This window comes from Saccopteryx bilineata, chromosome 2 (assembly GCF_036850765.1).
Source record: "Saccopteryx bilineata isolate mSacBil1 chromosome 2, mSacBil1_pri_phased_curated, whole genome shotgun sequence".
NCBI lineage: Eukaryota > Metazoa > Chordata > Mammalia > Chiroptera > Emballonuridae > Saccopteryx > Saccopteryx bilineata.
In genome coordinates this window covers 372,867,620-372,891,109 of record NC_089491.1, presented here as the reverse complement: position 1 = coordinate 372,891,109, position 23,490 = coordinate 372,867,620, and the positions used below count along the sequence as shown (strand labels likewise).

At 54.7% G+C, this 23,490-nt stretch overlaps 4 protein-coding genes across 5 annotated transcripts in view; 1 reads left to right on the top strand and 3 right to left on the bottom strand.

Moving 5' to 3' along the window:
* Positions 1-1,323, bottom strand: part of ZNF385C (zinc finger protein 385C) — a 57,874-nt gene extending 56,551 nt beyond the window's left edge. Inside the window, exon 1 of the mRNA XM_066263622.1 lies at positions 1,308-1,323. The gene's annotated coding sequence lies outside the window, so the exon portion shown is untranslated. The remainder of the gene's footprint in view (positions 1-1,307) is intronic.
* A 2,867-nt stretch (positions 1,324-4,190) lies between these two features.
* On the bottom strand, positions 4,191-13,185 carry DHX58 (DExH-box helicase 58). The gene is made up of 13 exons (XM_066263613.1): positions 13,104-13,185; positions 12,702-12,870; positions 12,318-12,519; positions 11,759-11,949; positions 10,921-11,037; positions 10,321-10,447; positions 9,970-10,161; positions 9,023-9,276; positions 8,346-8,495; positions 8,098-8,259; positions 7,185-7,375; positions 6,074-6,170; positions 4,191-5,796 (listed from the first exon to the last, which is right to left on the bottom strand). The coding sequence occupies exons 2-13, from the start codon at positions 12,867-12,869 to the stop codon at positions 5,611-5,613; spliced, it is 2,037 nt and encodes a 678-aa protein (XP_066119710.1). The 5' UTR covers position 12,870; positions 13,104-13,185; the 3' UTR covers positions 4,191-5,610.
* A 471-nt stretch (positions 13,186-13,656) lies between these two features.
* On the bottom strand, positions 13,657-21,080 carry KAT2A (lysine acetyltransferase 2A). 2 transcript variants are annotated; one of them, XM_066263611.1, is made up of 18 exons: positions 20,648-21,080; positions 20,377-20,500; positions 19,887-20,032; positions 19,656-19,745; positions 19,177-19,358; positions 18,894-19,085; positions 17,888-17,994; positions 17,652-17,762; positions 17,430-17,569; positions 17,134-17,342; positions 16,819-16,945; positions 15,891-16,001; positions 15,353-15,496; positions 14,984-15,098; positions 14,859-14,895; positions 14,717-14,780; positions 14,496-14,580; positions 13,657-14,365 (listed from the first exon to the last, which is right to left on the bottom strand). In XM_066263611.1, exons 1-18 carry the CDS (start codon positions 20,984-20,986, stop codon positions 14,172-14,174), a joined length of 2,517 nt encoding a protein of 838 aa, XP_066119708.1. In that variant the 5' UTR covers positions 20,987-21,080; the 3' UTR covers positions 13,657-14,171. The 2 variants fall into 2 exon arrangements, with proteins under 2 accessions (XP_066119708.1, XP_066119709.1); XM_066263612.1 differs by having other exon boundaries at positions 17,430-17,566; positions 20,648-21,078.
* A 1,186-nt stretch (positions 21,081-22,266) lies between these two features.
* HSPB9 (heat shock protein family B (small) member 9) lies at positions 22,267-22,740 on the top strand. The gene has a single exon (XM_066255415.1). The coding sequence runs from the start codon at positions 22,267-22,269 to the stop codon at positions 22,738-22,740; it is 474 nt and encodes a 157-aa protein (XP_066111512.1).
* The last annotated feature ends 750 nt before the right edge of the window (positions 22,741-23,490 follow it).

Sequence of the window (23,490 nt, the reverse complement as noted above, 5' to 3'; positions counted from 1 at the left end):
CTAAGCGCTCTGCAGACGTATTCTCACTTAATCCTTGCAGCCACCCTATGAGCTGGATGCTATTATTATCCCCATTTTACAGGTGGGGAAGCGAACTCAAAGAGGTTAAATAACTTGCCCAAGGTCACACAGTAGGTAGAGATGATAGAATTCAAGTCTAACTGACCCCAAAGCCCCCACTGTTTCCACTATAGCACACTGCCTCCCAGAAATAAGAAGCTGGCACAGAAGCAGAAGGGATGAAGGTCAGATGTGAGAAAGAACTTCCTGACACTGATAGTGTGTGGTGGGAGGAGACAATGGAATAGGGAAATCCGACACAGGAAGCCCTCCCACCCAAGGTTAGATGTTAGTCTGTCTGTAGGTTTGCAATGATCTAGGCTAGGTCAACGGGGTTCTGGCTGGATCTATGGCAGTATTCTGATCTCCCTTCTTTCTACAGTTGAGTCCTCTGCTCTACCCCAACCCAGCATCAAGGCCCAAAGTCTGACTCTCCTTTGGGGCTCAGAGCGCTAAGCATCACATCTGAGTTGTCAGTCGAGGACCTCATCTTCCAGGAAGCTTCCCATGAGGTTCTGGGAGGCAGGACCCCTCTTTTACAGCCCTAATCCCAACATGGAGAAGTGTAAATGCACCCCATACCTACAATAAGGGTCACTTATGTGATCACCTCCCCCACCTAGCTCCGAGACATGGAAGCAGAAAAATCTAATCAGTCCCCAGGCCTCTGGGTTTCCCAAGCAATCTGGACGACCCCTGCTCCCTTATCCCCTTCACCCTAGCATATCTGTACCCAGGTGTAAACAAGTGATGCAGGTGCCCTGGAGCTCATCAGAAAACCCAGGCCCCAGCTCAGCTGTGCATGGGCTCTTACCTCATTTGCACATAGAACATAAGACTTTTGGGCTCTGTTCTCTCTAAAGTGGGGATGGACAGGGTGCTGCACTTGAACTAGGCATGGGGCATGCTAATCAATGAGGTTCCTTACCCTGAGCCCCGCAGTCACCAACCCCAATATGCTCTCTCCAGAAAACCGTATGCCTAATACCCAGCTCTGCCCTTTCCTATTCATCGGAGCTGGCCCCGGCATCAGGAATAACTAGCCAGGACCCTCTAAACTTCCCCAGAGTTTAGTCCCACCCGCTAGATGCCGGCGTCAGAGCTTAGAGCTAATAGGGATGTTCTCACTGCTCCTTGGGGCCCCCCAGTTTTGAGACGAGGGCACAGGACAGGTGTAAGGTGCTGCCTTGTTCTCCCGAGCTTCCCTCAAGGTCCTCGGCGCGGACCAGACCGCGTCGCTGACTTACCTGCGGGACAGAGACGGAGCCGGCCGTGGCCACCTGCTCTCGCTGCGCTCCGGAGCGCCGCGGCTTTGGGCTTGAGGGGGCGGGGCGGGGCGGGGGGCGGGGCCAGGGAGGGGGAGTCGCGGCCCAGCCCCTCCCTGAGTCTCCGCAGGGTGGGTGGACCGGCTTATTCAGGTGGGGAGGAAGGGGGGAGCCACTAGGGAGGTCGGGAGCTCTGGCTTTTCCAAGGGCTGGGAAGTTAGGATGACTGGATCCTGAGGACCTCATGAAATCCTCTCATTCGGGCAGCCTTGCCCTGGAGGCAGTGGCTTCATAAGAAGACCCCTCACACGAAGAAGAAAGCCCTGGAACCCCTTCTTGTCCGAGTTCCCCTTTCTGTCTGAGCTCAAGCAAGCTCTCCCAGCCTGGTAAGGTGGGTGCGAGAAAGGAAGCCCCCTCCAAAGTCAGGATCCCCTATCCAGGGGCTCAGGCCAATGAGGGGACCATTAGATACCCTGGTCATCTTTTTCCTCAATCCATCTCTCTCCCGGCAACACAGCCCCTCTCCGCTCCCAACGCCAGCTCAGGTCCCTCAGCTGTCACTGTTTAGCCCTGGAATGACAGGCGTCCCGACTTCGTGTGTCCAGTCGCATTCAAGGCCACTGAGCTTAGCACCCCTGAGCCCCCGCCTCCCTGCTTCTGCCCCCAGTCGTTAATTTTATTGACCTGTGAAAGGCACGTTGCTGGCAGGGGCGATAACAACTGAAGGCGAAGTGGGAGCCAATGGGCAGAAGGGACCCTGAGAAGCCAAGAGGGGCAGGAGGAAGAAGAGTGACTCTGAGGCAGGGCCAAGGTACACTGGCCCTGGGAAAGGAGGGTACTTTCTTGGGAGGGAGGATGGAAACCAAAAAGCCTAGAACTGGATTTTTGGCTGTATATCAGAGAAGAGGTGAACTGAAGGAAGAAAATACTGGGGAAGGGAGAGTGCATGTTTTCTCATTTACCCTGAGGCAGGACCAAGGATGTAGTGGGAGAGGAGGTTAGATGGCAGGAAGGACTGCCGTCCTGCTCTCAGATTTTTACCCTAGCCCCCCTCCCTTCCTCTTGAAGGTGACTCCTGCCTGCTGGGCTTCTTACTACAGAAATAGCCCTTTCCCTGAAGAATCAACCTAGATATTGCCTTTCTTTTTCTTTCTTTCTTATTAAAAATGAGAACAGAAAATTTAGGCTTTTATCACTTCCCCCACCCCCTATACCTACCCCTCAAATCCTCTTGGCCTCTCCCAAGCCCAGGGGAGATGACCTGGGGTTATTGGAAGAAGGGGCATTGAGGTTGGAGCCTCTTGTGTGTGGGGGGGCATTCTTGATGGCGCTCAAATTTAGACTTCTGATGCTCTCTCCAAATAAGGTTACATGATAGTGAAAGGGGGGTGTTAAAAAAAAACAACCCGGCCCTGGCCGGTTGGCTCAGTGGTAGAGCGTCGGCTTGGCATGCAGGAGTCCCGGGTTCGATTCCCGGCCAGGGCACACAGGAGAGGCGCCCATCTGCTTCTCCACCCCTCCCCCTATCCTTCCTCTCTGTCTCTCTCTTCCCCTCCCGCAGCCAAGGCTCCATTGGAGCAAGGTTTGCCCGGGCGCTGGGGATGGCTCTGTGGCCTCTGCCTCAGGCGCTAGAATGGCTCTGGTTGCGGCAGAGTGACGCCCTAAGATGGGCAGAACATCGCCCCCTGGTGGGCATGCCGGGTGGATCCCGGTCGGGCGCATGCGGGAGTCTGTCTGACTGCCTCCCCGTTTCCAACTTAGGAAAAATATATATATAAAAAAAAACCCAAAAACTTTTAACCTTAAAAATGTACCACAAAGCCTGGCCAGGCAGTGGTGCAGTGGATAGAGCATTGGACTGGGACACAGACGACCCAGGTTCAAAACCCCGAGGTCACCGGCTTGAGCGCAGGCTCATCTGGTTCATGCAAGGCTCACCAGCTTGAGCCCAAGGTCGCCGGCTTGAGCAAGGGGTCACTCGATCTGCTGTAGCCCCCTGGTCAAGGCACATATGATAAAGCAATCAATGAACAACTAAGGTGCTGCAACAAAGAATTGATGCTTCTCATCTCTCTCCCTTCCTGTCTGTCCCTATCTGTTCCTCTCTTGGTCTCTCTTTCTGTCTCTGTCACACACAAAAAAAATGCAGATTGGTGGATGGGAGGGGAGAAGGGAGGGCTTATAATGGGCACAAGGTAAATTTTGAGGATGATGGCTGTGTTCATTATCTTGATTGTAGAGGAGCATACATGCATACATACATTAAAACTTATCAGATTAGCCTGACCTGTGGTGGCGCAGTGGATAAAGTGTCAACCTGGAAACGCTGAGGTTGCCGGTTCAAAACCCTGGCTTGGCCCTGGCCGGTTGGCTCAGCGGTAGAGCGTCGGCCTGGCGTGCGGGGGACCCGGGTTCGATTCCCGGCCAGGGCACATAGGAGAAGCACCCATTTGCTTCTCCCTTGCCCCCCTCCTTCCTCTCTGTCTCTCTCTTCCCCTCCCGCAGCCAAGGCTCCACTGGAGCAAAGATGGCCCGGGCACTGGGGATGGCTCCTTGGCCTCTGCCCCAGGCGCTAGAGTGGCTCTGGTCGTGGCAGAGCGATGCCCCGGAGGGGCAGAGCGTCGCCCCCTGGTGGGCATGCCGGGTGGATCCCGGTCGGGCGCATGCGGGAGTCTGTCTCTCCCCGTTTCCAGCTTCAGAAAAATACAAAAAACAAACAAAAAAAAAAACCCTGGCTTGCCTGGTCAACGCACATATGGGAGTTGATGCTTCCTGCTCCTCTCTCTTTCTCTCTCTCTCTCTCCCCCCCTTCCTCTCTAAAATGAATAAAAAAAACTTATCAGATTAAATGCTATAAATATGTACAGTTTATTTTGTCACTTACTCAACAAATCTGTTTTTAAAATGCCATACATTTTCTACACCACTTCCCATTTCTTTGTTTTTAATTTATGAAGAATCTCAAAAAATGGGGACAGACTTGCGGGGAAAGAATGTCAAAGGGCCAAGGGAACTATAGTGGTTCCTAGCACAGTTGTCCCCTTATCCATGGGGACGTTCCAAGATCGCCAGTGGATGCCTGAAATCACAGACAGTGCCAAACTCTACATATACTGCATCTCCCCCTATTCATACAGACCTTTAATAAGGCTTCATTTATAAACGAGGTACACTAGGAGATTAACAACTAATAAAACTGAACAATTATAAAAGGTACCGTAATAAAAGTGATGTAAATGTGGTCTCTCTCAAAACATTGTACTCATCTTCTTGTGATGTGAGATGATTCAACACCCCTGTGATGAGAAGTGAGGTGAATGACGTAGGCATTGTGATGTAGGGTTAGGCTAGTAGAAAGGTTACTTGAATGCAAGCACTGTGAAACCTTGACAGACGGTCTGATAACCCAGATGGCTACTAAAGCGACTGCCAGGCAGATAGCATGTACAGCATAGTTATGCTGGACGAAGGGAAAATTCACGTCCCGGGTGGGACAGAGCAGGACAGCGCAAGATTTTATCATGCTACTCAGAATGGTGTGCAATTTGAAACTTATACATTGTTTAGTTCTGGAATTTTCCATTTAATATTTTTGAACTACAGTTAATTGTGAGTAACAAACTGCAAAAGCGAAACCATGGTTAAAGGGGCAGTACTATATAGTGTGGGCATTCTCCTGCCTCTGTTCTCGCCCTGCCCACTCTCACTCCAGCCAGTGTGTATGAAAGTATTAGTGAGCCTGATCGGGTGGTGGCACAGTGGATAGAGCATCGGACTGGGATGCGGAGGACCAGGTTCAAGACCCTGAGGTCGCCAGCTTGAGCGCAGGCTCATCTGGTTTGAGCAAAAGCTCACCAGCTTGGACCCAAGGTCCCTGGCTCGAGCAAGGGGTTACTCGGTCTGCTGAAGGCCCATGGTCAAGGCACATATGAGAAAACAATCAATAAATAACTAAGGTGTCGCAATGCGCAACGAAAAACTAATGACTGATGCTTCTCATATGTCTATCCCTCTCTCTGACTCTGTCTCTGGGAAAAAAAGAAAGAAAGTATGAGTGAGTGTGAGGAGGGTCAGTGAGCTGTGGTCCTTCAGCTGCTTCCTCAATGTGGGAGCTGAAGCCAGCCTGGGCACCTGGGGTTCTTCTGTGGCTAGTCATCACCCAGCCCTGAGCTGGTGACTCAGGCAAGAGGAACCTGCACCCAGACTTTGCTCAGGGGAAGATGACGCCTGCTGCAGATTCTCCTGCCCTCTACAGCCTGAGATGGGTACTGCAGTGATAAAATGGTTAGTCCAGGGAGAGGTCTGACAGGCCCTGGGTACAGTCCTGCAGGTAGTCCAAGTCAGGCACTGGGAAGGGCACACGGGACCACTTCTTGGCCTGGATCCGTCCTCGCGGTGTCTCCAGCAGCATGGCGCGGACTTTGAGAGCCGGCAGCTTCACTGACTTGTAGATTATCTGCAGACCCCAGGGCTGGGGGTGGGACAGAGACAGTGGGTCTGGGTGTCTGCCCTCAGACTGGCTTCTCTCCTCAAGTTAGGGTCTCTGAGTGCAGGGCTTATGTCTCCCATCTCATCATACTGTGGGCTCCCTAAATTAGGGGCTGGACCACTCTCTTCAGACTGGGGACTCCTGGGGCAAGGCTGTCTCCCCATCCCACTGAGGACACCCTGATGGTAGACACTGGGCCTCCTGCTCAGAATGAGGACTTCTAAAAACTGGAGCTAAGGGCCACGGCCCCAGCACTTACTTCCCCACAGTTCTTGCAGCTAACAACACCCCCAGGTATCCAGTCCTTGAAGACTCTGTCCATGACCACAGGCTTCGTGGAGACATTGTAGTAGACCCTAGAAAGGAATGGGCGTGGCCACAGCCTCATGGACCCCCAGTTCCAGACCACATGCCATCCTACTTGCTGAGCCTCTGCCTGAGCCTTGGCATTCCTGCCTGTCAAGAGGCACAGAGACTTCAGGAAGCTCTGCCTGTGCTGCCTCCACTCCATTTCCTTCCGCCCAAGTTCAGGCCTCAGCACTACCCACCTGGATGATCTAACAGTTTCCCAATGGACCTTCCTGCCCCACCCTTCCACCCCATTCCAGCCTTACTCCCACCCCCACACTATCCTTCTGCCAACTGCCAGAGTGATCTAAAAATGTAAATCTGACACCCCTTTGCTCAAAATCCATCCAAGTCGCCTCACTGCCTACAGGATAAAAGCTTAAGTTTCAAGTCTGACCTTCAAGGTCCTCCAAAGGCTAGTCTGTCTGTCTGCAGAATCTCATCCTTCACAAGCTCTTCCGATCAAGTCAACCACCGTTACTCCCAGCCCATCACTCCTGCCTATCCTCATCTTCTCACAGTCAAGCCCAATCCAGCCCTCAAGACCTGGTTGCTACCTCCTCGAACGAGAGAAAATGTGTAAATACCCTTGGCATGGTGGCCTGGCACACAGTAAGTACCTAATAAATACTTACTTAATAAATAAATGAATGGAGGATAGGGGAAGACTACCCTCTAGGAAGCAGAGGATGAGGGGATGGCTCAGGGACAAACAGCCCCTCTTGATGTCTTCAGAGTATGTAGGACCAGGGGGCTAGTTTGTGGCCCCTCAAACTAGCATTTGGCATCCTGAATTCCAACTCTTGCTCAACCACATAGTGGCTGTGGGAGTCTGGGCACGTTACTGAGCCCCTCTGAGCCTCTACTTCCTCACCTGTGAAACAGGGTGGTGATAAACCCGATCTAACCAGACTATTGTGAAAATGCAAACTCGGTACTTGTTAAAATGCTCTTTAGCCTCCCAAACTCATAATGCACCCCACCCTTCCCTTCACCCAGACAGCCCCTTCCAAGGTTCTCACGAGAAGTTGGGGTTCACATTGACGTGGTGGGAGCCCTCCACCTTCCGCAGGTCGCTCCCGTGGCCCACGGCCACCATGCAGTTGATGCAGAGGAGCTGCACTTGCTCTGCCAGGAACTGCTGCCGCTGGCTCTCCTGCTGGGCCGCCTTGACCGCTCGCCTGACCACAGCTGCCCGTTGCAGGTCCCGGACCTAGGGTGGGAGGGGACACCAGGCACGGCTTTGGCCCAAGATACTCAACTGCAGGAATGCCCAGGGGAACAAAGGGTTCCCAAAGGCCTCACTCAGATTGTTAGTGCCCGGAGAGACTTTCCTCAACCCTTCCTGGGGCTTTCAGAAGCAGCTCAGTAGAGAAAACTAATATTGGATTGGGGGCAACAATGGGAGCCGGGCAAGTTTTCCCACTGAATCTCTGCCCCCACTTCGGAGGGTTTTGTGGAAAATTGCTTCTCTGACTCTAACATCGGGTCCCATTACTCTGGACGACAGCAGTAAACAGGGACAATGCTGTGCGGGGCTGAACAATGGTGACTCTATTCAGGGGACTGATTTGAGTCCTGGTTCTGGGCTTACGTTGTGCAGGGTTTGTTTTTTTTTTTTAATTTTGTTCCCCTTCTGCTTGGTTCCAGAAGAGCTGAAAGGTGGTTGTCAAAGATACACAAAGTATTTGGTGATGAAGGTAACTTAAAAGCAAGATGGAGCCTGTTCCCAAGGCATTGTGGAAAAACAGCCATTGTCTTCCTGGCAACGCCATCCCCGGCCTCTACCCTTCCCTGGATTCAGACCTTCACCAGGTGGGCCAAGTTGGCTCCCAGAGAAAGGAGGCGGAGGGGTGTGTGTGTGTTTGCATGAGGCCTTCCAGGCAGAATGTCTATAGCCCCCTGCCCCACAGGGCACAGGGACTGCCCACAGACCTTGGCCTCGTACTCAGCCTGGTCCATCTGCTGCACGGCAGCCACGGCCCGTTCCATCAGAGCCTCTAGTGCCTCGTTGGTCCGCTCCCGCCGCACCTCCCGGCTGCTTTGGACTGCCACGAATGAGTACACACTCTGATCGGCCCGGGCACGACCCCTTGCCTGGGTAGGGAGATGAGAGGGGGCCTGAGTGGGGCTAGGTTTCCACACATGACCCTTTCAGGACTGTTCGGGGGGTGGGTGGGCACCTGGACCATGGAGATCTCATTAGTCAAGAGCCCATAGCGCACAATCACATTGCACTGGGGGATGTCCAGTCCCTCTTCTGCCACACTCGTGGCCACCAGGAGGTTCAGGCTGCCATCCCGGAACTTGTGGATAACATCTTGCTGGTCCCTCTGGGAGTAAGGGAGGAAAAAAAGGATGGTACATGAGGTGGCTTCAGTCCTATCCTCTTGCTAGCCCAGTCTCTCCTGGGTCAGTCCTTTTACTAGTCTTGGTCCCTTTTTTTTTGAGGGACCCTGAGTCTCCACCTCAATCTCCAAGAACCCCCAGGATCTTGGCCCTCTTCCCAGCTGAACATTTAACCTCTCTCTCCTCTTGGGACTCCTAAGGGTCCCTGCCCCTGTGCTCTAGGAGCTCTTGGGGACTGTTATTCTCCCACAAGGGACTCCAGATTCCTGACCCTCTGTCCTGAGGACATCACTCACTTCTTTCCCTGCAGATGCTCAGGTTGCTGCCCCTCTGCAGCCAGAGACCCTCAGACCTGGGGAACTGTCAGTCCTGGGATTTCAGTGTCCATGTGTCTCAGCTCTATCCTCTGCCTGGGGATAATCGGTACCCCCATTTCTCTGTGCTGAAGACTCTCTCCTCTTCTCCCCTAAGGGAACGCCCCAGCCCCACCTCCTTTCCCCAAAGCCCATACCTGGGTCATGCGCTCATTCTGGCTGCTGTTACCAGCTCCAATCAGCAGCTGGGGCCTGATGTCCACTGTCTGCAGATTTGGCTGCTGCTTGAGCCAGAGCAGGAGGGAGTGGGCACTCTGGCGGGTGCGTGTGAAGATGATGCCCCGGGGGCTGCCCGGGCTTCCGAACTGCTCCTGCAGGATCTGTTCCAGAGTCTCCAGTTTGGGGTTCTCTGGGCCATGAGTTGCCAGGCGAGTCAGCTCATTCTTGTGGTCTGCCGGACAAGCCCAAAATCAGAGGTGCAGGACTCAGGTTGGAAGTGGGCAGGATGTGGCAGTGGGTGGCCCACAGGGACAAGATTGCAGGAGTCCAGAGGGGGCCTGAGGATACTTGCTTCTGCCGAATTTCCTCTGAGCAGTACCAAGAACACAGGTAAGAATAACCTCTGCCTGCCCAGCCTCAAGGCCGGCCAGCCTTACACCAGAGGCCTACAGTCAAGAATCCTTTGCTCACATACCTTATCCAGCACCCGTCTTCAACCCTGCTACCAGGACAACCCTTGACCTTTGATGCTTACCTCTGCAACCCAGAACTGATTCAACGTCAGGTTTCTTCAGAAAGATCCTTGTCCTCAGCTGTGCTGAGGCCTCTAGCCTTAAATTTCACCCTCTGACCACCTCACTTTTCCAGTTTAAAGGTACCACACACACTAGACTTTCAGGGACAGTTCCAATTAAATGGTTTTCAAAAACTTTTTGTCAATAACATATACAGTATTAGTTTTTAAACCTATGTAAACCTTCACAAATGAGGGCATACATCTTTTGTCATATCCACAGCCTTGACTTTTGGTTAGAAAAATAGGGCCTGAGGACTCTTGTTGGAACCTTTCCAATTCGAGTTTGTGCCTGCGCTCGGCTGGCCTCTGACCTCTTTTCCCAACACACCTCCTCCAGAGAAGCCTCACCATCGAACAGTGCCAGCAGCCAGCGCTCAGCACGCAGGATCTGGGTCTTAGTGGTGCGCTCCCAGTGGTAGAAACTCTGCAGTGCGGCCAGGGCGTCCACAGCGCGGACCGTGTCGTGGATGAGGAGCGCGTCGTTGTAGCGTCGCAGGTGAAGCGCATATACCCGCCTCTGCAGGAGCCCGGCCTCAGCCGCTGCAAACCCGCAGGGAGTCAAGGTCTGAGCGGCCACGCCCCCAGGGCCTATTTCTGCCTAGACTCCGCCCCAAATACTGAGCCCCACCCCCTAGAGGCTCCGCCCAGGCAGGCCGGGTCCTGGAGGCACCATATAGTCCTCCCGTCTTCCCTTCTTACCGGTCTGGCTCAGCTCCACCACCTGCTGCTCATACGTCTGTGTCCCAAAGTCCTGCTTCAACTCAGGCATCTCCAGGTTGTCATGGATTTGTTCCATGAGCTTCTTCAGCATGTCCCCAAACGGGTCCTAGACGAGAAAGTGAGGGCATGATGGAATTTCTATGCTGCTGTGGTGGGACAGAGTCCTGGCTGGAGGCACGGGTCAGGTTTCTGCACCTGGCCCCTGTTCTGTCTCCACCCTATATATGCCCTTGACCTCTGGCCTGAGCACAGTGATGTCCAGTCCTTGTCCAGCCTGTCATAGCAGACACCAGTCAGTGTCCACACCGCAGGAAAGAGCTTGGAACAGCCTCATTACAAACTGCCCCAGCTTTATGACTTGCAAAGCACTCTAATGCATGCCCAGATGTGTGACAGATGTCTATGGTGACACCTGAGTGAAACCAAACAGTAGGATCTGCCCCATTTCACAGAAAGAAGTGGACACTCAGATACATAAACAAGTAACCTGCAGTCTCAGAGGGTGGAGTCAAGGGTCAACCCCAGGTGCCCTAATTGCACCCCCCACCCAAGCCCAGCCCCACTCTTCCTTCCACACACCTGGCTGCGCCTTTGGCAGAGGTTGTACTGTTTGCAGGGCTCACGGCTGTGCTCCTGCAGCTGGGGGCGGGAGGTCTGGGGTGACATGATGCGCCATGTGTCCAGGTTGGCACAGAGCTGAGGCAAGAGAGAGGAGTTCACTGAAATGGGGGGGGGTCTTGTAGGGACAAGGGGCAGAACTTTGGGGCAGGACGGGTCCCAGCTGAGGCAGGGCTATTAGGGGTGGGGATTCATTTATTCAATAAATATTCATTGTTTGTCTTCTCTGTACCTAGTGCTGTTCCAGGTACTCGAAATATAGTGCATCTCAAATTAGAGTTGAGTAGACTGTTGATAAACTAGTAAAGAACAACAGAATGAGAGAACTGCAGATCATGTTAACTAGCTCTGAAGAGAATAAAATTGGATGATATGACAGAGTACAGTGGGGGTGATCAGGGAAGGCTTCCAAGGGGTGACAGTTAAGCTGTTCCCTGAATGACAATAAGGTCAGCCAGACAGGTAAAGTACAGGGTAAAGGGCATCCAGGGCAGAAGGAATGGCAAGTGCAAGGACACTGAGATGGGAACAAGGCTGACATGCTCAGGACACGGAGAGAAGGCCAATACAGGAGTGAGGCGGAGGGCAGAGGAAGCGAGGTCGAAGACTTGAGCAGGGGTTAGGTCACACGGAACTTTTTAAGTGCACTAAGAAGTCTTTGAAGGCTGGAATTTAGGCAAGGAAGGGGTCCAGACCCTGCCTGGGTGAACTGGGCTAGGGCCGGTGGCCACGCGCTAGGGCAGGCCTGGGAGGTCCCTGGTGGGTAAAGTGGTGGGAGGGTCACAGAAGCCAAGCTGACCTGCAGGATGTGTTCAATGGCTCCATCGAGCGTGGTGGCCCTGCCAGTGCCAGGGGAGGCTGTGAGACCCAGCACCTGCGGCAGGGGCTGTGTCCTCTGGAATTTATGCTCTAGGTACCGGCTCAGGATGATGTTGTACACAGTGTCTTTGTGCGTGTGGTGACACTCATCCACCACAAGAAGAGAGAAGGCTGGGGGCGCATAAGGAAGGCTGTGAACCAAAGCGTGCAAAACCCTTTCTCCCATAAGCTTTGTTTCATGTGGCTCCAAAACTCATCTGAGAATTTCTTCCCCCCTTCACAATTGGAAGCCAGACCACAGAGAATGGCCAGTTGGGATGATTTACCTCTGTTTTACAGATTAATAAACTAAAGCTCAAGCTGGGGAAAGCGACTTGCCTATGACCCGCCACTGTAGCCAGTTCTTTTTCTACAAGGGCATATCCTGGGGCTTGGTGAATGGGGAAGTCCTCACTCTCACAAGATCTCCCAACATCTTTACTAGAAGAGGGGCCCTGAGGTTGGCAGGCAGGGGTGCATCAGGGGCACACAACCCTCACCATTGAGCTCCACATGCTCCTCCTCCTCACGGCTGGTCAGTGCCATCTGCAGCAGCTCAGCTGTACAGATGAGCAGGTCATTCCTTTGTGCCTCGTGGCCAAACCCAGGTCGTGACTCCATGCCCCCACTCAGGGTTCTAATAGCCCAGCGCCCATCCAGCATGCGCCGAAACTCCTCATAATGCTGGGTCACCAGGTGTACCTGGGGGTACAGAGGGGATGAGGAGATGAAGCTGGATTTGGGTCAAGGGAATGGGGGGGGAGGCAATGACAGGGATGGGTGAGAAAAGGAGCTTAGGACCGCTCACAGCAGCTCGGGAGTTCTGGAGGGTCTTGAGAGGTGTCTGAGCTGGGAACTCACTGAGGAGAGGGCAGGCCACTTACCCTGTTGACCAATACAACCACCTTGGCTCCGTCCACAGTCTCAAGATGCCTTTTGGCCACGTAAGCAGCCGCCCGGGTCTTCCCAGCACCCGTGGGCAGCCATATGATGATGTTCTTGCCTTCCAGGGCAGGCATGATCACCTCCCACTGGTAGGGTCGCAGCTCCATTCTGGGAATTAAAGGACTCAGACCTCTGGACCTCCTGGGCCCCTCCTAGGTCCAACCTCCCTCAGATCTGCCCCCTACATGCTCCTGGCCAGCTCAGTCTGGTGCAGAGACCTCCCGTTCCCCAAGGCTCCATCCTGCTTGAGAGGTGGAACAAGGCACCTCCCAGGAACCTGATCTGGCCTAGAGGGGAGGCGAGAGTAAGACAGACTGCATCGGATCCCTGCCCAGCCTCACCTGTACCACCTGCCACGGGCAGCCCTGCTTGGCTTAGTCCAGATACCAGCTCCTGAGCTCTGCTAGAATCGAAAATGAAAACTGAAACTGAGGGGAGGGGCCAGCCCAGCTCAGCCTCCCAGTGTCTCTTCCCCGCCCCCCACTGGCCTGAGTGAGGACTGGAAAGCAGCGATTGACAGGAAAGCACTCTAACTTCTGGGTCCTGCCAGCCACCCCTGCCTCCCGAGAGAAGTATCCACTTCCTCACCCCACCCCCACTCCTTTTGGAGTGAGCTGTAACCATGTCACCCAGGCAAAGGCAGCAAGTGGGAGATTTGGACTCATGCCGTCCAAGCACCTGGACCAGGAACCAGGCGCAGGGAGAGGTGGCAGCTGCAGCCAGGCAAGCCCCGTCGCCCCAGGGGCACACTAGGCATAAGGCTTGCTGGGGATGTGTCCTCAGCACAACCTGAACTTAACAGGCTCCAACTTACTAGAAGGTGCAAGATTAGCCTGCTAAGGTGGGGACGCAACTAAAGAAGTAATCACACAGAGAAAAAAAAAAAGAGCTTTATTGATCCCTCCAAGGGATTAATGCCAGGAAATGAATGGTCCCCATGTCCCCCACCCCTGGGGGACAGACAGAACAGTGCAGGGCAAGGCAAGGCATGGCCCCTCCAGTCCAGGCTGAACTTCTAACCTCTGAAGCCCCCTGACTCAATCTAAAAGTGGTAGTCCTGCCCTCGAGGAAACAGTGACCGGGCCAGGCTCAGGACTCTAAGACACCATAGCTCTGTAGGGACCAGGGCTGAAAGCCACTAGAACTGGACACAGTTTACCCTCTGGACACCAGTCTCTGTAGAAGGGCTGAGCCCCAGACCCAGGAGGCCCTTCCCAAGGTCAGACACAATGCAGGGTGGGACAATACTGCAGCCTTGGGGGTGCCCACGGGCCCAACAAGGGCTGCAGGATCAGGGGCTGGAGTGTCTCAAGCCGAGAGGGACCTGGGCACCAGGGGTCTCCCTAGAGATGAGATCAGAACCTGAGATGGAGACATTCAAGGTATAGGCTATGGTCCAAGGCTGGAGTCTACTTGTCAATGAGCCCTCCCTCCTTCAGCTTGAAGTAGAAGAACTTCTCCAGGGCACTGGCGCAGCGGCAGTACTCGCTGTCTGGGGGGTTGTACTCGCGGCAGTTGGCAATGACCCGCTGCAGGTCAGCCACAAAGAGCTTCCGGGTCACATAGTAACGGCTGCGGAGCCGTTCCGTCATGGTCTTCAGGTCTGGGGCAGCAGGACAGAAGGGAATGCCTTTAAGAGGCTAAGAGTGGGTCACAGGGGGCTGTGAGGCCCAGTGAAGACATGAGCAAATTTGCAGGCACAAGTGGAAGGGGTCGGGATGAAGCATCCTCACCAATGGGGAAGCGGATGACCTCGTAGTAGTCAGGAGCCTCCGACTTCTTCACAGGCTCCATGAAGGGCCAGGCACTGGGGTGTGACTGGAGAGAAGAGCCAAGCTGGAGCCAGGCCCGCTGGGCCCCATGCCCAGCTCGTGGCTGTCACCCACCCCTCACTGGGTCATAAAGCCATAGCCATTGGTGCAGGGAATCCCAGAAGGGAACCTGGTCTCCCCACCTTGATCTGAGCCAGCAGGTTTTTAAGGATTGTGTAGAGCTGGTCAGGGTCTTTCAGCTCCTTCCTGGGGCAAAAGATGACAAGTCTGAGGCTCCTGTCGCTCCGCCTCCCCCAACAACCTCTCCCTCCACACAACACTCACCCCTTCTCCTTCCCCAGTGGTTTCCAGCCCGTCTCTCCTGCAAAGCGGAGTGTGGAGAACACATCTAAGAATGCCTGTACACACACCAAGCCGCATGCCCCTCCCGCACCAAGGGCCCTGCTTACGAATGCCAGGGACACTCTCCACAGGGATCTGCCTCACTCCCTCCTTGAAGCAGCTGAGCCCGGGGTAGACCTTTCGAATCTGGGCCTGTTTGCGCTCGATCAGCTTCTTGATGATCTGAGGAAGGCAGGGTCTGAGGGGCCAATCCAGCCCCAGCAGCTACCCTACCCTCCCAGAGCCAGTCAGAGCCTCCGCCCCTGAATCCAGTTGCCGCTCCTCCTAACTTCTCCAAGACGCAGAGTGAGAACGGAGATCCCGGCCCGACCTCACATATGCACAAGCACGGACACAGGTACACACCTACGCATGTGCTCATCCCATACACACATTCCACAAAAAGCCCCATGGATGAGTGCACACACACACACAACCTCCTTCTGCTTCTTGATGATGTGGGAGAGCTCCGTGTAGGGGATGCGGGGATTCAGCTCACACTCCATCAGGGTTGCCCCTTCGTAGTCCTTGATGTAGCCCAGGTAGCGGCTCTTGGGCACCTTGATATCCTTGGAGAAACCCTAGGAAGTGGGAGTCATGACTCAATCTATCAACAAGACTTTTCCAACGTTAACAGCTCCTCCCCCAGAAGCACTTGAGGGGCACTGCCTGCCGTGTCTCCTCTCTCCAGTTCCCAGGTCCCCTCCGCTGGTCCCCGCAAGGCCCAATCTGTCCCTGGAAAGACTCTAGGTCAGCTGCCCCTCCTAACCCCCAAGAACCTCCCAATTCTGCCAATTGCCCTGCAGGCCCCTGGGGCAGCAGCAGGAGGGAGGAAGACAGGCAGGAAGGACATCCCTACAGACACTGTAGGGAACAGGGGACCTGAATGGACTCCCAGTCCATACACACCAGGGGGCTAGGGAATGACTCCTGCCTCAGGGGGCAGGCAAGTGTGGGGGGAGAGGTGAGGGTCACCTGCTTTTTGAAGTAGCCAATGGCGTACTCATCTGCGTAGGTGAGGAAGTAAAGAATGTTGTGTTTGATGTGATACTCCTTCAGGTGGTTCATCAGGTGAGTCCCATAGCCCTGCAGGGGAGGGAGCAGGACTTCAGTGGCGGAGGGGGCAGGCCTGGGGCTGCACAGGGCTCAAGAGGACCCAGGGAGGAGGGAGCAAATTGGAGAGGAAGTACGGATAGCCAGGGGCTCCAAGGCAGGAAGGCGGAAAGGTGACTGGCAGAGGAGGGGAGTTTACCAGGAGAAAACTGAAAGACACTGGTTTTCGAAGCACTTGCTCTGAGCCAGGTGCAAGTTAAAGACCAAGTCCCAAGTTGAAGTCATGAGGTAGGTATTACTGCCAACTTACAGAAGGAAAAACTGAAACTCAACATGAGGAAACGTGGCCAACGTCAGGCAGAAGCTGCTATCCACGGGCCACTAGTTCCTGGTCCCTGGGCCTCAGAACGTGTAAGGGGAATACCAAGGACCCTGACTGTCACAGCCTTTGAACCCTGAAGAGACACTGACTTCCACATGTGTCAGGACCTAGGAAGCACCATGCAGAATTGGGTCATGAAAAAAAGAACGGGGAACCCTACTAGAGCGTCTGTTGTGACAATGAAAGGATAAAAGCCAGGACTGTCGCCCAGTGTAAGGCGACCATAAAAATTAGTAACTCCCCAATGTATGTAAGAAAAGTGACATCCATTTAAAAGTGTTACTGATTCTCATGATCCATTGTCAACAGGTGCTTTCTTAATTGACCGTTCTTAGAGTACAAGTGCCACCTTGTGGGTGAGTGAGAAACTGGCCACTAAAAGGGGCTGGGGTCTGCTACATCACCATGTCCTCTGCTCTGAAGCAGGTGGTGGGACGGGGCAGGAACGGGGCTGGGCCATCCACTCACCTTGACCTGCTCATTTGAGGTGACAGCACAGAAGACAATCTCTGTGAAGCCCTGAGTGGGAAACATGCGGAAGCAGATCCCACCAATGACCCGCCCGTCCTTGATCAAGGCCAGAGTCTTGTGCTTCCTGAGGGGAGAAGGGCCAGGTCACAGACCCTACCTGTCCCCTAAATGCTACCCACGTCCCCACAGCCCTGGAGCCCTAAGCTGTATTCAAGGCTGGGAACTGAGGAGGAAGAATTTCCAGAAGTTGGACAAGGGGTGTGGAGGCCGAGGGTGTGGTGCCCTGGGACTGGGGCTTTCCTGGGAACGCACGGGTCAAAGACGAGGCGGGCGATATACTCCTTGGGCATGCGTGGCAGCTGATGGGAGAAGACATTCTGCAACCCCACGAGCCAGAGCAACACCCGCCGGTTGGCCTTGGGTGTCAGCGAGTTGCCAATGACATGGAATTCGATGATGCCACGACGCTCCTCCAGGCGCGCTGTCTCGTCCCGGGCCGCGTTGGCTGACAGTAGGCTCGTCTGGGTACCAGAGAAGGGGTGGTGAGCCAGGCTCTCGGGTCCACGAGGGCACCCTACTCCTGCTGGCCAGCAAGCCAGGCTGTCTACCTCGGGCCCCAGCATGGCCGCGGGGTCAGTGATGGTGAGCATGACCTCGTTGACTAACTCCATGGGGATGTCGCCCATCACACGAAGCCGCTTGGCATCCTCCAGGGTCAGGCTCTCGGGAAGCTTCCTCTTCTCACCTGCTGGGGAGGAAAGCGAGGTCTCTTAGCGACAGCTAGAGAGACTGGGGGAGGAGTGAGTGAGGGTCAGGGGTCAAGGACCCACCTTGCATGGGCTCAGCACTTCCGGAATCCAGACTTAAGGAGCTGTTGTTGCCCCCACCCATGGTGGGGCTGAAGATGGGGGCGTTGGGCACAACCGCTGCGCTGACAGTAGCTGAGAGAGAAGAATGAGAGTCAGGGGCCGGGGGGGGGGGTGTCAAAGGTGTTGGTGGAGAGAAGGGGCTATGCTCAGCCAGAAAGGCCAGGCAAAGATCCTGCAGAACCTGCTGAGGCACGTACCCGGCCGAGGCACCAGCTGGGCCCCCTCCGAGGGCGGCATGGTGAAGCCTGACTCCCAGATCGGAGAGTTTGCCCCGTAGATCTCCTCCTCCAGCATGGACAGGAACCTGTGGGAGGGTACAGTATGTCCACTCCTCTGTCCAATCGAGGGAGCAGCTGGGCCAGACACCAGGGTGGCTGGAGGTGGGTCAGAGAGACAGACCCTCTCCTCAGGGAACAAGGAGCCTAAGAAGAGAGACAACCTCCACCTTCAGATGGGGGGGAGGTACAGCCCTCTGCCTTCTGGGAGACCCTAGTTGAAGAAAGGAAGACAGGACAAATCCAGAACAGAGATCAGAGGCCATAGTCTACAGAACAGGGAGACAGGTCTGAACTGATGCCATCCTGTAATGTGTGACCAGGCAGTACACCAAGTCACTCTGGGCCTCAGGATCAAGATGGGACTCAGAATCTATGCCCTCCTGCCACCGTATTCCCACCTGGTCGCAGAAGGGGCACTGGAGGGCCTGGATTAATCAGTGAAGGCTTCCTGAGATGGATTGTTATGAAGCAGTTTTAATATGAAAGGAAGGTATGGCAACAACAGAGGAAAATCTTTCAGGAAGACCTGGAATGGGAGCAGAAATTGGTTTCACCTAAATTGTAAGCTGGTTGTTTCTTTGGGGTTTTTTTTGGAGTGCTGTGGTGGGAAAGATTCTGAGGCTGTGCCCAGGCCCCAGGAGAAAAAACTGGTAATGTCTACCAGGGGCATAGGCAGGGGTGTAGGCAGGGGTCATGTTAGCACTCGGGCCATGTACCTGTCGTCCCCTGACTAGTAAAAAGGCTAATGCTAGCGAGTTGCATCTGGGCCATGGGCAACTCTGCCAGGCAGGTACCCAGATCCCAGAAGGCTCATGGAGGGAAGCGGAGGGACCAGTCCAGGAAGCCTTCCTGGAAAAAAAAGGGAGGGACAACAGGGAGGATATGAACTTGGGGAAAAATCCTGACAGGCCAGAAGGAGCCTTACTTCGGGAAATGGGTGAGGATGAGGGTCCTCTTCTCAGGCACCAGCTTGTCCTTCTCCACCCGGAACTTCTCTAGCAACTGCCGCCGTGTGACGGTGAAGATGGAGCGGAGAAGGCTTCGTCCAAAGACGTGAGTGGTCTCATAGCGGGGAAGGCTATCGCAGCTCTGGGGCACGTGGCAGTAACAGAGCCATCTGCAGAGAGTGGGAGGTCGTGAGAGTGGGAACCATGGAGTCCAAGCTGAGCCAGTAAGTTTCTCCCCATGCTGTCCCTGGCTGGGCCTACCTGGTATAATTGACCTTGTATGTAGCCACGTCCTCAGCCTGAGACCTCTGCCGAAATTGGGCAGGTGTCTCAAGCTTCCAGTAGTTAAGGCAGAGTAAGAACATCTTCGAGAGTTCAAACATTGTCTGCCGCTCGCGGGGAGCCAGATGACTGAACTTGTACTGCACAAAGTTTAGCACACCCTGAGAAGGGGTGGGCAGGGGACAAAACCCAGAAGGAGGTGTGAGCAGCCAGCACGGGCTTCCTATCCAAAACTAGAGGCTTTCTGAGGGCAGGGGCAAGGCTCTCCTCTCATTCTGAGGCTCTCTGTGAACACAAACCATGTCCTCTCTCTACCCCCATGCATACCCTAAGGTTAGCACAAAACATCTCCTCTTCTTGAAACTTCTTCCCTATTCCCAGCTTGAGGAGGATAGAGAAAATAGGCTCCTCACTCCTCCAAGATGCCCTCAATTCTCTTAGCCCCTTCTTCATCCCACCTGCTCAATATTAGGCTTCTCAAATGGGGGGCTGCCCAGAGATCCCTCCACCACGGGCCGGGTCATCTGCAGGATGCATTTTCGAAGAAGCTGGAGGAAGGGGAAGAGGAAGAGGAAGAGGAAGAGGAAGAGGAAGAAGGAGAGGAAGGGGTAGAGGTCAGCAGAGATCAGAGCTGCACACCCACAATCTCAACTCCTATGCTCACTCACTTTCAGTTGGAGGAAGCTCACCTTGAAGAGGTAGAAATAGACCTGTTTAGTGTCCGTGTCCTCCTCCTTGTGAACAGACATGAACAGATTCTCCACATCTACCACCATCCCCAACAGCCGGTTAATCTCATCCTCTGACACATTCTCCAGGTGGGACACGTGGTCAGCTGCAAGAAGAACAGGTGGTAGAGTTGGGAAGAATGGAAAGAAGAGATCAACAGGACTTCCTGCCCCTCTTCATCACCAGCCAAGATACACCCTCAGTCCTTCCAACCACTATGACCATCAACAAGACTGCTCCTGTGTCAGCCCCTGGTGGTCCTTCGTATGTTTGCTATTGGCAGATTTTCTTTCTCTTCCCTTGGGACATACACACTCCTAATCCAATCCCTCCTTAGAAGACATCTTTAGTTTTTTAAGAGATGAAGCTCGTGGCGCTTAAGTCATCCTGCCCAAGCAGAAGCCAGCACCTGCTTCTCCCTCACCCTCAGCTCCAAGGGAACTGTCTTACCCAAGGGGTGTTCACAGCTGCGGCACAGCTCACTTAGGTTGGCAGCTGGCTGCTGCAGGTCCATGCGGGGTGCAGTGGGGGGCTTGGGGTTTTTCCAGCCATTACACTTGCAGGTTTCATTGGCCTGGAGACAGAGGATCAGTCAAAAACCCTGTGTGTATCCCGGGGACGAGGAGCCGCTCCTAGCCAGAGGTTTGCTTTCCATGCCACCCGAGCCCTAGGATGTCGATGTCCCAAGCCCCGCCCCTCTCACACCAGGCCCCGCCCCCACCTTGCAAGCCGAGAAGACCCCTAGCTTCTCAAGCTTCTTGGCGCGCGGCAGTCCCCGAACTTGCGCCTTCCTCTGGCTGGCGCGCTGCTGCTGGCTCAGGCCAGGCCGAGCCGGATCACCCCCGCTCCCGGTCCCCCCACTTCCTACCCCGGGCCCCCCAGTCCCGGTGCTCCCGGCTGGAGCTGCAGCGGGGGCGGGGGCTGGTGCCGGAGTGGGAGCCGGAGTCGGCGCCGTAGCCGGACTGGGGGTAGGAGTCGGAGTTGGGGCAGGGGCTGGGGACTGGAGGGTACGAGGCTGTGCGGCCGGAGCCGGGGCCGGAGCCTGGGAAGGTTCCGCCATGGCCTCCCCCGCAGCGGAGCGCGGCGCGGCGCTCCCTGCCCTAGGGCCGCATGGGCAACGGGCGCTTACTGCGCAAGCGCCGCTGTTTCAGAGCACGATGGGAGTTGTAGTCTTCCACCGCTGCTCCCGTTGCCTCCACCTTCCAGACTTTTCTTTGCTGCCTCTTAATCCCAGACCGCCAAATAAGGCCCGAGCCAGCACCCCAAATAGATTCCTCCTCACTCTTAATCTCTCTCGAAGTCTTCCAGGATAGTCAAAATTGCTGTCCTCTTGGAGATAAAGAGAAACATCCCAGAAAGCGGGCTTTTGGATGGAGAACTTGTGGGCTCTGCACTCCTCCCAAGTCCCCAGCCTAGAAGTACAGGCCTGGGGTCTAATTGGCTTCCTGGCATATCTGCCTCCCATCCCTACCCTGCTCCAGTCTCATGTTTCCGGAGACAAAATTGCAGCTGCAGACATTAAGCGGCAACAGTTCTTTTCTTGGCCTGTGAAGTGGTCACACAGGTGTGTTCTCTTTGGGATAAGGCAACTCTACCCTTTTGTGCACTTTTCTGTATGTCCATTATACTTGCACAAAAAGGGTTTACTGTAAAAGTACCGAGCACCAGAGGCATGGCCGTGGCCACGAACAAGGCTACCAAAGTGGGGATGAAGAAGCAGAGGAGGAAACCTTTTTGTATGGGAGTGCCTCTCCTCCAGCCCTGGGGGCACCTTGAGGGCTGGGCCTCGTCTTAATCTTTGTGGTCCCTGAGTCCAGCCTGAGCCTGCAGCACAGCAGGCCCAAGATGGGATGAATAAAGGAAGCAGGAAGATGTGTCCACCTCCCACCCCCCGCGATGTCACAGGATTGTGGTCTATCAGAGAAAGGCAGGGTGTTCCAAAAGGAATTATGTGCTCATACTCTAATGGCCCCCAAGCCCGGTTCTTGGAAGGGCAAGACCCCTGATGGCTCAATGTTATCTCCACTCTTCGCTGGTAACAGCTCCAGCCTTCTTTAGCATATTCAACTGGGCCCTCCGACAGAGGTGACGAGGGTCCCCCCCAAAAGGGGGCGGGGTCCAGGATAAAAGCAGCAGCGGGCGCGCCAGGGCAAATGGCAACATGACCCATAGAGGTAGCTGACCTTGAACTCCCACTCTGCCTCTGCCGAGGAAGGATCCCCGCTGAGCAGGAGTGGAGCTGCTGGTTGGGCAGCAGGAAGATCATCCTCTCGTGTCCTGCTCGAGCACCCAGCCCTATACTGAGAGCCGCATACCCTTGGACAGCAGTTGCTCACTTGGATGCAGCAGGTCGGTAGCGGTCTCCCCAACGGGAGTCGGGTAGCGTCCCAGTCTCCCAGTGCGGCCCTCGCAGAACAGAACCAGGGTGCCACGCTGCCGGTGCTCAGGGATGATGTAGCTAGGCGGGACAATGTCCACACGGAGAATCATTTCCAGATGAAGGTGGATGCCCACAGCTTCACCCCCAAAGAGCTGGTGGTGCGAGTGGATCGCCAGTGCCTGATGGTGATAGGCCAGCGGCAAATGGAGAGTTACAGCCCAGATGGAAGCAGCTACCGCATGGAGCAGAAGATGCACCAGCAAATGCTACTACCTCGGGACCTGGATCCTGCTGCCATGACCTGCTGCCCGACCCCCTCGGGCAAGTTGTGTGTCCAAGGCCAGTGCCCTTCGCTGCATTCTCCAGGAGCTCCGCCAGGACAGTCCTTGAGACCCAGGAGTCGCGGCTCTAAAACGGGTTCCAACCTAGCCTGACCTGATAAAACCACCATAGTGAGCAACAGCTTTCGTGTCCACGGTCTTTTCTCGGGGTTGGGGTCAGAGTTGGAAGTATAATGAAGGTAGATGGAGGCCAGAAAGGTACCTCAAGGTGGTGATCCACCAAGAATCAGGCCTTAGTGGTCATGGACAAAAGTGGGGATGGGGGCAGGGGCGGGGCTGGGTAGCGGAGAATAATGTGGTCCGACTCAGCTCCACTCGGCTTGGACCAATAGCCCGTGCCCTCAGCAGCTAGGAGCAACAGAGCCAGCAGGGAGCAGCAGAGAACTGGGAGGACCCAAGAGTCACCTACCTGGCTCCACAACCAGTAGAGGGCCCACTAGATGGCTTGGACCTAGTGTGAGGCTGCTGTCTTGGCCTTATGATCAGTCCAAAGTTCCTGAGGTCACTGGTGTTCCTTCCTCTTCATGTCAGAGAGTGAGAGGACCCAGCCCCTCACAGGCCTGACACAGACTAACCACAGACCCCAAAGAGCTTTTTTCTGGTGTTTTAAGAAACCAACTATTTTCTTTTTTTGTTGCTTTTTTTGATTTGATTTTGAAACTGACTTCTTTCAAACCGAGACTGCACCTCATCCCAATATAATCTAGAGGTGGTGGAGAGGAAACTGCAGGCCCCTCAACCTCAAACTTGGTGAGGTTCAGTTCCAGGTCACTCTTACTGAACCTCCATTCCATTAACACATAACAGTATGGGCCTCCTTCTCTTGGTTACTATGACCACCAG